Raw genomic sequence first — 14,609 nt, 5'->3', positions numbered from 1 at the left:
TCGAACTGTGTCGCTCGCTCTCTCTCCACTGCGTCGTCGCCCTGCGTGCGCTGGTGCCTGCAGCAACGCGTTTTAAGTGCTGCGAGCGTGGCGCCGTGATGGCCTTGGCCCCCTCCGTCCCACGCGCTTCCCCAGTGAGCAGACGTAACAGCCAACAGCGGTGTAACGAGCGTGGGGGCAGGCCCCCAACCCGTCCTGATGGCCAAAGCTACGAGTTTGGGGGGGCCCCCTTGACAACCTCCACGAGATTTGTTTTCAACCACAGTGTACAAGAGCAATGCGGTTTGCATTTATTTTTCATGAAAATGCTTTCGCGATTTATTTTAATTTAATCGGAGCAGCAACGTTTGGGATATTTGTTTCATTCCATATGCGTCAATCATATTGCAAAGAGGAAACTACTATGGAGAAGACGGAGCACCCCTACAGCGTTAAACGTTCAAGACCTTGAGCATGACGATGATGTGATGAGACAAGAGCAGCCGCAATAATTCATCGCTTAGGTGCGACCATGCGAGACGGATCCACCTGATCGATTGCCGCAACCCCCGAGCTGATAATGTCGTTACTACGCCACTGGTAACAGCCATCCCCGCTTGAATCAGGAATTTTTTTTTTTATCCTGGAAAAATATGATGAGCTATGAAGCTCAGAAAGTTATAACAACAAAAAAACGGCCGGAGTGCAAAGTAGAGGAACGGAAAGCAAAGGACCAAAAAATAAATAGGAAAAGTCGAGAGGGTTTAAGTCCGAATTGCATAAGTACACATTCCTAAGCTTGGGCAAGGGAGAAGAACAACAGGAGTGCCAGACCCCACACCAAGACAACACGCACAGTTCCTCAAAAACATTGCATATCAAAATGCTTGGATGTGACACGTCACGTGTTCCTTGTCTGAATTCACACCAGTGCAGTCATCGCGATGACTTCCCGTTCACGTGTCTTGTAACTTTCCTATTTCCTCAACCAAGTTCCTTTTTCGGTATTTAGTAAACACCAGGAGGGAGACAAAGGCGGCCGGGCGTGGTGTTGGCCACCCACCTCGTCATAGCTGCTGCTACTCGCTAACAGCACTTGCCCCAACAGTTTGTTGAGGCTACACGGGGGGGTGGGGTCTGTTGACAGAAGTGGTGGAATAGTGACTTTCCTATTTCCTCAACCAAGTTCCTTTTAAAATCCTTTAAATTAAGTTCACTTGCTTGCGCGCTTATGACCGTGCAAATCTTTCGGTCGTTTTTTAACCCACTTCCCGTGATCCAATCGAGCTGACATTTTGCACACAGACTCGTTGTGCGTGACAATTAATTTTCGTGAAAATTTTTTTCCTAATTTTTACACTTTTTAGGAAAACAAAAAATTATATTTAATTACCAATTGCTTAATGGTGGCAGGCAATCATCTGACCCATAGGTGGCAGCCATCTCAAGCCAGAGGACGAGAGGACTCTAGCCGCCCGTTTCAAAGACCAATGTGGGCTGGGTTGTGGCCCATTGAACACGCATATAAAGGATTTATAGTGAAAAACTTTGTTTTTACGGGTTAATTTTTTCGGTATTTAGTAAACACCAGGAGGGAGACAAAGGCGACCGGGCGTGGTGTTGGCCACCCACCTCGTCATAGCTGCTGCTACTCGCTAACAGCACTTGCCCCAACAGTTTGTTGAGGCTACACGGGGTGGGGGGATGGTCTGTTGACAGAAGTGGTGTAATAGCGCACTGCGCTGATGCACGTTCATCACGCCGTCGCCTACAGCCCTTAGCCTCCTAGCCCCATCTTGGGGGAAGAGAAGCGTAGGCGCCCCCCACGGCGACCGCGTCGCGGGCTTCCGCATTCAAGCGGCGGTCGGCGCCGCACGACATCTGATAGAACGTTGAGCAATTTGCTGGGTGGAGCAGCGAGAAAGACTGAGTTTGATTACTGATAGGGCGACTTTGCTGTGTGGAGTTTGGATGTTCTCCCACTTCTGCAGAGAAAGAGAGAGAACTGAGTGAAGTGTGTTTGATCTCCCACTCTGTTCCGCAGAGTGTGAGCGAGTGGAGTTTGTATGTTCTTCCCGTGTTCTACAAAGTGAGAGTGGAGTTTGTGTGTTCACCCCCTGTTCTACAGAGTGAGTGAGTGGAGTTTGTGTGATCTCCCCCCCCCACTGTTCTACAGAGTGAGTGAGTGGAGTTTGTGTTCTCTCCTTGTTCTACAGAGTGAGTGAGTGGAGTTTGTGTGTTCTCCCCCTGTTCTACAGAGTGAGTGAGTGGAGTTTGTGTGATCTCTCCCACTGTTCTACAGAGTGAGTGAGTGGAGTTTGTATGATCTCCCCCTGTTCTACAGAGTGAGTGAGTGGAGTTTGTGTGATCTCTCCCACTGTTCTACAGAGTGAGTGAGTGGAGTTTGTATGATCTCCCCCTGTTCTACAGAGTGAGTGAGTGGAGTTTGTATGATCTCCCCCTGTTCTACAGAGTGAGTGAGTGGCGTTTGTATGATCTGCCCCTGTTCTACAGAGTGAGTGAGTGGAGTTTGTGTGATCTCCCCCTGTTCTACAAAGTGAGAGTGGAGTTTGTGTGATCTCCCCATGTTCTACAGAGTGAGAGTGAGTGGAGTTTGTATGATCTCCCCCTGTTCTACAGAGTGAGTGAGTGGAGTTTGTGTGTTCTCCCCCTGTTCTACAGAGTGAGTGAGTGGAGTTTGTATGATCTCCCCCTGTTCTACAGAGTGAGTGAGTGGAGTTTGTATGATCTCCCCCTGTTCTACAGAGTGAGTGAGTGGCGTTTGTATGATCTGCCCCTGTTCTACAGAGTGAGTGAGTGGAGTTTGTGTGATCTCCCCCTGTTCTACAAAGTGAGAGTGGAGTTTGTGTGATCTCCCCATGTTCTACAGAGTGAGAGTGAGTGGAGTTTGTATGATCTCCCCCTGTTCTACAGAGTGAGTGAGTGGAGTTTGTATGATCTCCCCCTGTTCTACAGAGTGAGTGAGTGGCGTTTGTATGATCTGCCCCTGTTCTACAGAGTGAGAGTGAGTGGAGTTTGTATGATCTCCCCCTGTTCTACAGAGTGAGTGAGTGGAGTTTGTATGATCTCCCCCTGTTCTACAGAGTGAGTGAGTGGAATTTGTGTGTTCTCCCCCTGTTCTACTGAGTGAGTGGAGTTTGTGTGATCTCCCCCTGTTCTGCAAAGTGAGTGAGTGGAGTTTGTATGTTCTCCCCCTGTTCTACAAAGTGAGAGTGTAGTTTGTGTGATCTCCCCCTGTTCTAACCAAGTGAGAGTGGAGTTTGTTTCTTCTCCCCATGTTTTGCGGGGGAGTTCCCTCCCGTCGGTAACCCCCCCCCACACACTGTGTCGGCTATCGGCGAAGCGTGAAGCTGATCTCGCTTTAATCTTAACTTAAAGCTTTTGTGAGTGCAGGAATTCATATTATTCGGGTCTTTCGGTAAAGTCACGTAGATAGGTTGAAAAAAAATAACAAAAAAATGTTTTTTTGTTAATTATGCAAATCAATTCATAAAATTTTTGACATGCGTTTTTCTGGATTTTGTTGTTATTCTGTCTCTCACTGTTCAAATTATAGATTGATCATTTCTTCGTCAGTGGGCAAACGTACAAAATCAGCAGGGGATCAAATACTTTTTTCCCTCACTGTACGTGACTACAGCTTGTAACATGCGCAATGCGCTAATCACTCCGCCACCGCTCCCCATTATGTACTTTGAGACACAAATCCACCGTATTACGTCAACAGAATTTTGGGGCAAGTGCTGTTGACGACCATCTATGGGCGACGACTTGGCAGCCGAAGGGGCGGGTTGCCACCACCGCGCTCGCCCGCCTTTGTCTCCCCAGTGGCGATGTTTTATGCATCGCACCAGGTACTCGTTTCAGACTGAGTCGACCTAGGGGGAGGCCACGGGACCGATTTCAAAGTTCAAAGTTAATGTATTAGGTATAGCCCTGTGAGCCATTCGGCTCTTGAATCGGGTGCAACCGCAACAAACAGAAAACAAAAACACGAACAAAAAACATCTTAAAGTGACTAAGTGACTGAGTGCAAACAGAAAATCCAAGAAAAGACAGCAAAATATTGCAGAAAAATCACCGTACACCAACGCTGTGTGCAAATATCCCAGTGGGATGCAAGATTTGAGATAATCGTCACTGGGTTGGTGGCCGTGAGCTCGAAACCTTAACTCGGCGTGGCCAGGGTCGTAGCGCAGTGCAGCGCTAACCACTGCACCACCGCTTGTCACTGGGATGGTGGCCGTGAGCTCGAAACCTGAACTCGGGGTCACCAGGGTTCGTAGCGCAGCGCTAACCACTGCACCACCGCTCGTCACTGGGATGGTGGCCGTGAGCTCGAAACCTGAACTCGGGGTCACCAGGGTTCGTAGCGCAGTGCAGCGCTAACCACTGCACCACCGCTCGTCACTGGGTTAGTGACCGTGAGCTCGAAACCTGAACTCGGGGGGGCCAGGGTCGTAGCACAGCGCTAACCATTGCACCACCGCTCGTCTCGCACGCCCACACGCAAACCACGACGTGTCTCGTGAGAAGCGTGATCGTTATCTCGCTGCGAGGCGAGCGAGCACGCGAACTCGGCGAGTTCCTCCTGCAGCTGCCGCGGTGGTGGGGGGGCTATAAAAGCCGGGTGCGGGCTGAACAACGAGAGGCAGAACGAGAGCGGAGAGTGGCCGTGGTGGAGAAAACAAAAATAATCTCTCGCGATGTCGTTTCGTTCGTTCGCGATGTTCGTGCTGGCGGCGTCTCTCTGCGTCGTCCCCCGCACGCGTGCCAAGGTGTTCGCACGATGCGAGCTCGCGAAGGCCCTGTACGACATGGGAGTGGGGAAAGCCAGCCTGGGCGACTGTGAGAGCTTCACCCACACACCTCCACTACCAACATTCCGAGCCAGAGACGGGCGTTTATCGAGGATCTGGGGTTGTTGTTGTTGTTGTTGTTCTGACGGTCGCCATCAAAATCGCAGGTTTTTTTGTTGTTCAATATTCCACCAGTGTTCTCTTTGTTTTCGGCCTCACTTTTGCACGTCACGTGAGATGGTAATGTGTGGGACGGTAATTCATCCAGATGGTGACTTAACGAGATGCTAATTGATTGAGATGGTCATTGATCGAGGCGCTATTTGATTGCGATGGTCATTGATTGAGATGGTCATTGATTGAGGTGGTAACTAATTGGGATGGTAATCGACTGCGATGGTAATTGAATGGTCGACAATGCAGTGTGCCAGCACCATTTAATAATTTGCCTTTTCAATGCAAATGTGTTTGATTATTTAGCAGCAAATACGTTGTGATCATAGAAGGGCTTTGTCTTACTGAGTAGCCACTATTCGTCGAACTATTCACGGTTCAATTTATAAACGAAACTATCTTGATTTGAAGCTTTCGTGACTGCGGGAATCCACACTCTTTGGTTCTTTTGGTAAAGTCACGTAGGTAGAAAATAAAATAAAACAAATCACCACGTTTCGATCGCAACACGAGCAATTTTCATCAGGTGGAACAACCTCATCAACCACAGCTCTCTCGCATACTTCAGCATTTTTTTGCTGTGGTTGTGTCCCACCTGATGAAGCTTGCTTGTGTTGCGATCGAAACGTCGTGATTCGTTTCATTTAACCAGGGCGGCCAAGCGGATTCGTACCGCAGACTTCTGCAACAAGCGGCGAAACGCGCGACCGCTTAACTACTGTATTGTAATTTTACCAGAGCTATGCAGCTCTTGTTCGGAAGCAACCTGCCCACAATTTGATAGTTGAACGAAGTGGCTTATTGTGTGTACATTTCTAAACGTGGAGGGAAAACCCGGAGGACCCCTGAGAAAACTCCTCTGGACAACGAGACACGCAAACTCCACATATACAGGCGTCACCCAGCCACTCACCCACTCACTCAACCACTCACCCAACCACTCGCTCACCACGGGTGAGTTAAAGAGATACTCTCACACGGGACAGTGGGTTTCTCCCACGCGCTGTTAGCTCACCCCTGGGGAGGATGTTGTGGTTCACTCGCTGGTGGTGGTGGTGAGCGATGGTGGTGAGCGATGGTGCGGCGATTAGCGCTTCGCTGCGCTACGAATCCGGCGACCCGAGTTCGATTCCCGCTCGCGGCCAACACCATCGGTGGTTATCTGAACCGGTCCTGGGCCTCCCCTAGGTCGACTCAACCTCAAATGAGTACCTGGCACGGTGTGTAAACATCGCCACTGCGGAGACAAAGGCGGCCGGGCGTGGTGCTGGCCACCCACCCCCTCGTGTGTCACGGTGCCGGCCTTGGTAGGCGCTGCTGCTCGCTAAAGGCTGTGCGTGGCGGGGGGGATGTTTGTGTTTGGTGCCCAGGGGTGTGTTTGGCTTTCGCCGAGAGCAGCTACAGCACGGCGGCCACACACCGCAACCCCAACGGCTCCACGGACTACGGCATCTTCCAGATCAACAGCAAGTGGTGGTGCGACAACGGCACCAAGGGGCACAACGCGTGCCAAGTCAAGTGCTCCGGTGACGTCCTCCTGCAGTCGTCATCATTGCCATTGTCTTCATTACCGTCATCATAATCGTCGTCATTGCCATTGTCTTCATTACCGTCATCATAATCGTCATCATCGCCATTGTCTTCATTACCGTCATCATAATCGTCATCATCGCCATTGTCTTCATTACCGTCATCATAATCGTCATCATTGCCATTGTCTTCATTACCGTCATCATAATCGTCATCGCCATTGTCTTCATTACCGTCATCATAATCGTCATCATCGCCATTGTCTTCATTACCGTCCTCATAATCGTCATTGTCTTCATTACCGTCCTCATAATCGTCATCATTGCCATTGTCTTCATTACCGTCATCATAATCGTCATCATCGCCATTGTCTTCATTACCGTCATCATAATCGTCATCATCGCCATTGTCTTCATTACCGTCCTCATAATCGTCATCGCCATTGTCTTCATTACCGTCATCATAATCGTCATCATCGCCATTGTCTTCATTACCGTCCTCATAATCGTCATCGTCATTGTCTTCATTACCGTCCTCATAATCGTCATCGCCATTGCCTTCATTACCGTTATCATAATCGTCATCGCCATTATACTCGTCATTGCCTTTATTATCGTCATAATCATCGCCATCGTCGTCGGTCACAGTCTATTGCTCACTCTGGCTCCTCTCTGAGTGGACTCTTTCTGCTCTCCCCCTGCTCTGTGTGGCTTTCCTCCGTGCCCTCTGGTCCCCTCCTCCCTCGGCCAGATCACCGCGCCGTGTGCCCGGCGCTCGGCCACTCGGCCACACACGCTGCTACTGATACTCCTGCTGTTATGGAGTGACTCATGCAGCCAGCTGTGGCTGCAAAGTTTGGTCGTACATGTTACGTGTATATCGTTTATTGTTAAATTTTAATCACAGTTCCTGTGATCGCTGTTACATTGTTTTAATAGCTTTATTTTGGTGATTTTGAAAACGGTTTGGTCTAGCCATGTTTGTTTGTTGAAGTACAGAGTTAGCATGATAACTTTAATCTACATTGTCTTATGGTTGTTGTTATTGTTTGACTTTCATCCCACTTGGATTTTTGCACACACCGTTGAAATACGGTGTTTTTTCTGGAAGACTTTGTAGGAATAGGATGACCAATTCATAGAATTGACCCAACTTCCTCAGCTACAAAAAACTCCCTGAAAAAGTAAAACATCTTCTTTAGAAGGTGTTTTACTAAACATTTCCTGCTTCAAAACATCCTGGCCAGCCTACCGCAGCTGGCGGAATCCCATACTTGCGGTCTAAAAACAAAAAGAAAAACAAAATGACCAAGACCAAAGTGATACCACTCACTGTTGGCGCCTGGAATGTGTGCACTTTGATGGACACATCTGGATCAAAAAGGCCTGAGAGACGCACCGCTCTCGTGGGCAGAGAGCTAGCAAGATACAACGTGGATGTTGCTGCCCTTAGTGAAACCCGACTGGCCAATACTGGGCAGGTGCTTGAAGTGGGTGTAGGTTACACATTCTTCTGGAGCTGACGAGGCCAGGAGGAGATACGTGATGCTGGTGTTGGTTTTGCAGTAAAATACCACCTGGTCAACCAACTGGCAAGCCAACCCAAGGAGATAAACGACCGTTTAATGACCTTAAAGCTCCACCTATTGGGTAAAAAGGAGGCCACCATCATCAGTGCCTATGCGCCTACCATGACCAACTTTGACGAGATCAAAACCAAGTTTTATAATGACCTGGAAGTCATTATTGCTGCCACTGCCAGCTCTGACAAACTCCTGATACTTGGTGACTTCAATGCCAGAGTTCGGAAGTGACCATCAATCATGGAATGGAGTCATAGGTGCACACGGAATTGGAAAATGTAACAGCAACAGTCTTCTGCTGCTGAAAACATGCTCTGAATTTGACCTGCTCATCACCAACACGATATTCCAACTACCAAAGCGCAAGAAACTTCATGGATGCATCCTCGTTCACACACCACTGTCCACGTGATTGGCTACGTCGTCATGAGGAGGAGCAACCGGCACGATGTCAGGGTGACCAAGGCGATGTGTGGTGCTGAATGTTGGACTGACCATCGTCTCATCATCTCCAAACTTAACATCCGGATTAAGCCTCCCAGACGCCCACAAGGAAAAAGACATGTCAAGCGTCTTAACATCACTCGCCTTCAACAGGAACACACCAGACTGGCCTTTGTTGAGGCTCTAGACCATCACCTGGAGTCTCTAAGCTTCGAGCATACAGACGCTGAGGCAGACTGGACTGCTCTCAAGACCGTGCTGCATTCTACAGCCCTTGAATCACGTGGTGTTCCTATACGTACACATCAAGATTGGTTTGATGAGAACGATGCAGAAATCCGCGCACTCCTTGCCGAAAAACATCGCCTGCACGAAGCATATCTGAATGACAGCAGCTCAAGCTTAAAGAAAACTGCCTTCCTCAACATTCGCAGGGTTGTCCAACGGAGACTCAGTCATGCAAGACACCTGGCTGTGCGCAAAAGCTGAGGAGATTCAATCCTACGCTGACAGTAACAACACCAAGTGCCTCTATGATGCACTCAAGCAGGTCTATGGCCCGCAACACTCAGGAGCTTCACCTCTCCTGCATGCAGATGGAACAACACTCCTCACACAGAAGGACAAAATACTTGCAAGATGGGCTGAATACTTCAACGCAGTCCTCAACCAGCCATCATGCATAAATAAGGAGGCAATTGCGAGACTGCCTCAAGTTGAAATAAACCAGTCCCTTGCTGTTCTACCATCCATTGAGGAAACCAGCAAAGCCATAAGCCTCCTCTCATCAGGCAAAGCTCCAGGGTCCGATGCCATTCCAGCGGAAATCTACAAGGCTGGAAGGCCTCACTTAGTCGAGAAACTGACCGACCTCTTCCAGTATCTGTGGAAATTAGAATCCGTTCCCCAGGAGTTCAAGAATGCCTCTATAACCCATCTCTATGAGAAGAAAGGCAATCGGCAGGCCTGCGACCAACCATAGAGGCATCTCTATACTATCAATCGCTGGGAAAATTTTGGCAAGAATCCTTCTGAACCGCCTAATTGTCCACCTAGACCAGGGTCTGCTACCTGAAAGTCAGTGTGGTTTCAGAAAAGACCGCGGAACCACTGACATGGTATTTACTGCCCGGCAGTTACAGGAGAAATGCCAAGAACAAAATGTTGATCTATATTTGGCTTTTGTTGATCTAACAAAAGCATTCGACACAGTCAGCCGGGAAGGCCTATGGAAGATCATGGCCACGTTTGGGTGTCCAGACGAGTTCATTGACATCGTGCGCAATCTCCATGATGGTATGATGGCCAGCGTCAGAGACCAGCAAGAACTCTCTGATCCGTTCCCAATCACAAACGGGGTGAAGCAACGCTGCGTTTTAGCGCCAACGCTCTTCAGCATGGTGTTTCCTGCCGTGCTGCAAGACTCAATCCAGAACCACAAAACTGGGATTAGCTTCATCTACCGTTTTGACGGTGGGCTTTTCATGCAAGCCAAAACTAGAGTGGAGGAAGTCACTGTTCGAGAACTTTTGTTTGCTGATGACTGTGCTCTGGCTGCTGGCTCAAATAAGGATCTACAGGACAGTATGGACCACTTCTCCTCAGCTTGTAACAACTTCTGTCTAACAATCAGCACAAAGAAGACTGAAGTCCTATACCAACCTGCTCCTGGAAAACCCTACACTGAGCCCACCATCTTTGTGAATGAGCAAAATCTTTCAGCCGTTGACAAGTTTACTTACCTTGGTAGTACTCTGTCTCACGCTGTGCACATAGATGATGACGTTAACATGAGGGTTGTCAAAGCCAGTGCAGCCTTTGGACGTCTACGTGACTCGGTATGGGAAAGGACTGGCATCAAGCAGGAGACAAAACTGAAGGTCTACCGGGCTGTTGTCTTACCAACTCTTCTGTATGGGTGCGAAGCCTGGACAGTTTACTAGCGCCATGCTAAGAAATTGAATCATCTCCACTTGAGCTGTCTGAGGAAACTGCTGAGGATCAATTGGCAAGACAATCCCTGACACGGAAGTCCTCAGTAAGGCCAATATCCCCAGCATCTACACCTTGCTTGCGAAGGAACGGCTTAGATGACTGGCCATGTGACCAGAATGCCCTGCGCGAGACTTCCAAAACAAGTCTTCTTTGGCGAGCTGAAGAATGGCAAGCGAACGCAAGGTGGCCCCAAAAAGCGCTACAAGGACACCCGTAAAACTTCCTTGAAGAGCTTTGGATTCGACCTGAAAAGCTGGGAACCCCTAGCACAGGACCGACTTGCCTGGAGAAGAACAGTACAGGACGGTGCAGTCCTCTGCGAGAGTAGGAGAAGCTCCTGTGCCATCTTGAAGAGGCAGCAGCGCAAATCTACCAAGGAAGGATTTGTGGCTGCACCTCAGAGCTCTACATCCTCCCTGACCTGTCCAGTGTGCCACAGAGAATGCCGGGCTCGGATTGGCCTGTTCAGCCATCTGCACACTCGTCAAAACCCAACACAACGTGCCATGGTCATCATCAACTATGATGGACGAACAAGAGAGAGATGTGAGTCTATGTGTCTCTGTGTAAGTCTATGGGTCTCTGTGAGTCTGTGTCTCTGTGTAAGTCTATGGGTCTCTACTTCAGTCGATGGTTCTCTGTAAGTCTATGGGTCTCTGTGAGTCTGTGTCTCTGTGTAAGTATATGGGTCTCTATGTGAGTAGACAGTTCTGTGTAAGTCTATGGGTATCTATCCGAATCTACGTGTCCGTGTGTAAGTCTATGGGTCTCTACTTCAGTCGATGGTTCTCTGTGTAAGTCTATGGGTCTCTATGTGAGTTTATGGTGACCGGGCTGAGACCACCATCTCACTGACGGTGTAATCACCGTCAGCGCCTAACACCCACGTTGGAACCCAGGGGCTCAGCGGTGCCACTCACCGCATCTCTGCCACCGCTCTGCTGCTTCTTCTCAACGTCGCCGCTGTTGTTCACAGAGCTCCTTGAGGACGACATCACGAAGTCCGTCGCCTGCGCCAAGTTGATTGTCCAGCAGCAGGGACTGAAGGCCTGGTGCGTAGCCACGACGCACGCAGCAGCAGGACACGGCAAGGCTCACCACGAATCGGCATCATCGTCATCGGCATCATCGTCATCGGCATCATTGTCATCTGCATCGGCAGCTTTGCCAGGATCATCCACATCGGCATCATCAGCGGAATCATCATCATCAGCGTCGTCATCATCGGCGTTATCAGCCAAATCATTGTCGACATCATTATCAGCGTCATCATCTGCACGATCATCAGCAGCGTCAAGGTGGCACGGTGGTTCACGTGTTACCTTAAGACCGCAAACGAGTTAAGTTCAATTCCCTGCCACGGCTAACATCAGTGACGAGTGATATTTGAACCAGTCCTCGCACTGACCAGCGTGGTGAAGTATGGTCAAAGAACCCCGCATGACTCAATGCGACGTGAGGATGTCTTCGTCCAGCAGTGGATTGACAAAGGGCTGTACATGTATTAGTGTGTGTGTAGTAACGCTTATGACTCGTTCACACCGGAGTTGGAGGCACACTTGTTTATTCAACACCCACGTTGTGACATACACATTTGAGGGGGTATCGGCATATGTGGGACAAAGTCATTGTTATGCAAGTCCAAGTCGAGTCGCAAGTCATCAAAATCATGACTCGAGTCTGACTCGAGTCCAAGTCACATGACTCGAGTCCACATCTCATAGGTGGGACAAAGTCATTGTTATGCAAGTCCAAGTCGAGTCGCAAGTCATCAAAATCATGACTCGAGTCTGACTCGAGTCCAAGTCACATGACTCGAGTCCACACCTCTGGGTATCGGCCCCCTCACCCGTCTATCTGAGGAAACACCTCTTTAGCTAACCCTAGCCTGCCTCTGAGTCCTCCACTAATGGGCTAGGGGAGGCTATCTTGGCCCGACACTGGTCAGTCGGGCCCAGTACCCAGAGTCCAGACCAGCACTGGCTCTGGCCCTGGTACCACGCCACTGGCTCGAGCCTGCGCGGTCCTGATAAGGACGGCGTACCAGGGGGAGTCCAGGGCTCTATCTCGGACGTCTTCCGTCTTCTCTTCTTTAGCTAAACATCACTCCCGAGCCCTTCGATACATTCCCCTTTTATACCCAACCCCTCCCTGAGGGGTGGGGCCCCGGGGGATCATAACGACCGAATCGACCCCCCAGGGTGTCTGGCGCGGACGTCGCAGAGGGCACCTGCTCGTGCACTCATGTAGCCCCGCCTACTGTGTTTGTTTACCATAGGCTGCCATGCATAACGGGCTCTCTCTCTAACACCCCTACATGTGTATGCGAGTGAATAAACCGTGAGTGTGAGTTGTGTGTAGAGAAAGACCGAAACTGAATTTCTGGTTTCGTCCGAAACCGAAAGTAAACCGAAAGTAAAAAATTGACTTTCCTCCGAAACCGAAACTACGCCGAAAGACGCCATTTTCGAACTTTTGGCGCCAAATCCGAAACCGGATGTCGGTCGGCCTCTAGTTGTGTGATACAACACTGGGGAGTCTCGGGGAGATTCCCGCGCGATAAGAGACTTGCATCGGATGTCAACGCCATTGCAAGGGGGCACCCCCAGTAGTAGCTGTCCCTGTGAGGCACCAGGTGGATTCAGCACCGGGCGCTCTGAGCGGGTATCGGTCTGTCAGTCGAGGGGGGTGGTAGCTGCTGCTGTGGGATCTCAAAGGGGTCATTTGCGGTGCGATTTTTGTTTTAAATGTGGGCCATGACACCAGCGCACACTAACGCACTGCGAGTGAATTTGACGACGCTTCGTAGTATTGTCGGGGGTTAATACACACCGCAGTGTTAACCATGGTGGCTTCCCGGATTCGAAGCACGACTCTTTGCAACCAGCGGCTGGGCCACTACGCACTACTAACTGAACGATCGGACTAGGGGTGACTGAACGGACTGGCCGAGTGAACAAACTGACCCAGAGCGAGCGAGCGAATGAGCGGGATGAACTAACGAACGAACGGCGGCTCCCTTCCGTTGCAGGTATGGCTGGAAGTCGAAGTGTCAGGGCAAGGACGTGTCGGTGTACGTGCAGGGCTGTAAGCTCTAGCCGTGACGCCGCAGGAGGAGACGGGGGCTCTGACCGGGGGACGCCGCTCGCCCAACGTCGCTGCTGGGTTCATCTCGGCTCGCTCCGAGCTTGCTTTAAAACACAAACAGACCGAGACAAAAACAAAAACATTGCATTGATCACGCCACGGGATATTGACGAAGCCGATCAGAATGATGTCATCCGACAATCTATAGCGCGGGTAATCGGGGGGAATATAAATGTTTAGTGGAGCTCTTTGATCACAGATGTTCAGTCGAGCACGGGGTCAGAACAACGAGCAACGCAACCGCAATAGGAGTGCACAGTATAAGAAAGGAAAACAAATTACTTGAGCAATACATACAAAGAAAACTAAACTTTTTAGGTAAAACGTGCGCTCAGAGGACTATGGACGCCGCGGTGGCGAGATGTTAACTACCTCGCCTGGTCTACAGGAGGTCGTAGGTTCGATCCACGACCCTGACGCCTGCTGCTGTATATTTGCGCGTCTCTCTCCCGGTGGTGGCATGGATTTTTCTCACGCCTTTTAGAGTTTTTGGATGCTATACATTTCCACATGATGATGGTGACAAATAAGCCACTTCGTAGGGCTATCATTTGTGATGGGCCAGGTCGCTTCTGAAAAGAAAACAACAAATTCTTACCGAGTAAAGTAAAATAAATTATGTGGTTCCCTGGTGCTAATTACGACGTCACCTGCCACTGCACTACACTGTGATCATTGGGGCATCGTCTATTATCGAATGGTAACACAACCATGTCCACACACACAGCCAGACCTTAGGGTCTATCGACTACTTCACGCTTGTTAATGGAACCAGCACTATAGCACCTGTTATGCACCCATGCACAAGCACTGTCCGGTCTGTATAATTACAAATTGTGTTTTTTTATATTTACTGCTTAAGATAATTTTCTAATTGCGTGCATTCATTATGTCGCCGTAACTACCAATAAACCAATCGCATGTCGCTATGAGCAACG

The 14,609-nt window shown here is 49.7% G+C and overlaps 1 protein-coding gene across 1 annotated transcript; it reads left to right on the top strand.

The window, feature by feature from the left end:
- Window positions 1-4,634: 4,634 nt before the first annotated feature.
- Window positions 4,635-14,609, top strand: LOC144731214 (lysozyme C-1/C-2-like). Its single transcript, XM_078612217.1, has 4 exons — window positions 4,635-4,848; window positions 6,344-6,499; window positions 11,501-11,576; window positions 13,556-14,609. The coding sequence occupies exons 1-4, from the start codon at window positions 4,707-4,709 to the stop codon at window positions 13,620-13,622; spliced, it is 441 nt and encodes a 146-aa protein (XP_078468343.1). The 5' UTR covers window positions 4,635-4,706; the 3' UTR covers window positions 13,623-14,609.

The sequence above is a fragment of the Lampetra planeri genome, chromosome 38 (assembly GCF_965212315.1).
Source record: "Lampetra planeri chromosome 38, kcLamPlan1.2.h2, whole genome shotgun sequence".
Lineage (NCBI taxonomy): Eukaryota > Metazoa > Chordata > Hyperoartia > Petromyzontiformes > Petromyzontidae > Lampetra > Lampetra planeri.
The sequence above is the reverse complement of the archived record's forward strand: the minus strand, read 5'-3'. Positions and strand labels throughout refer to the sequence as shown.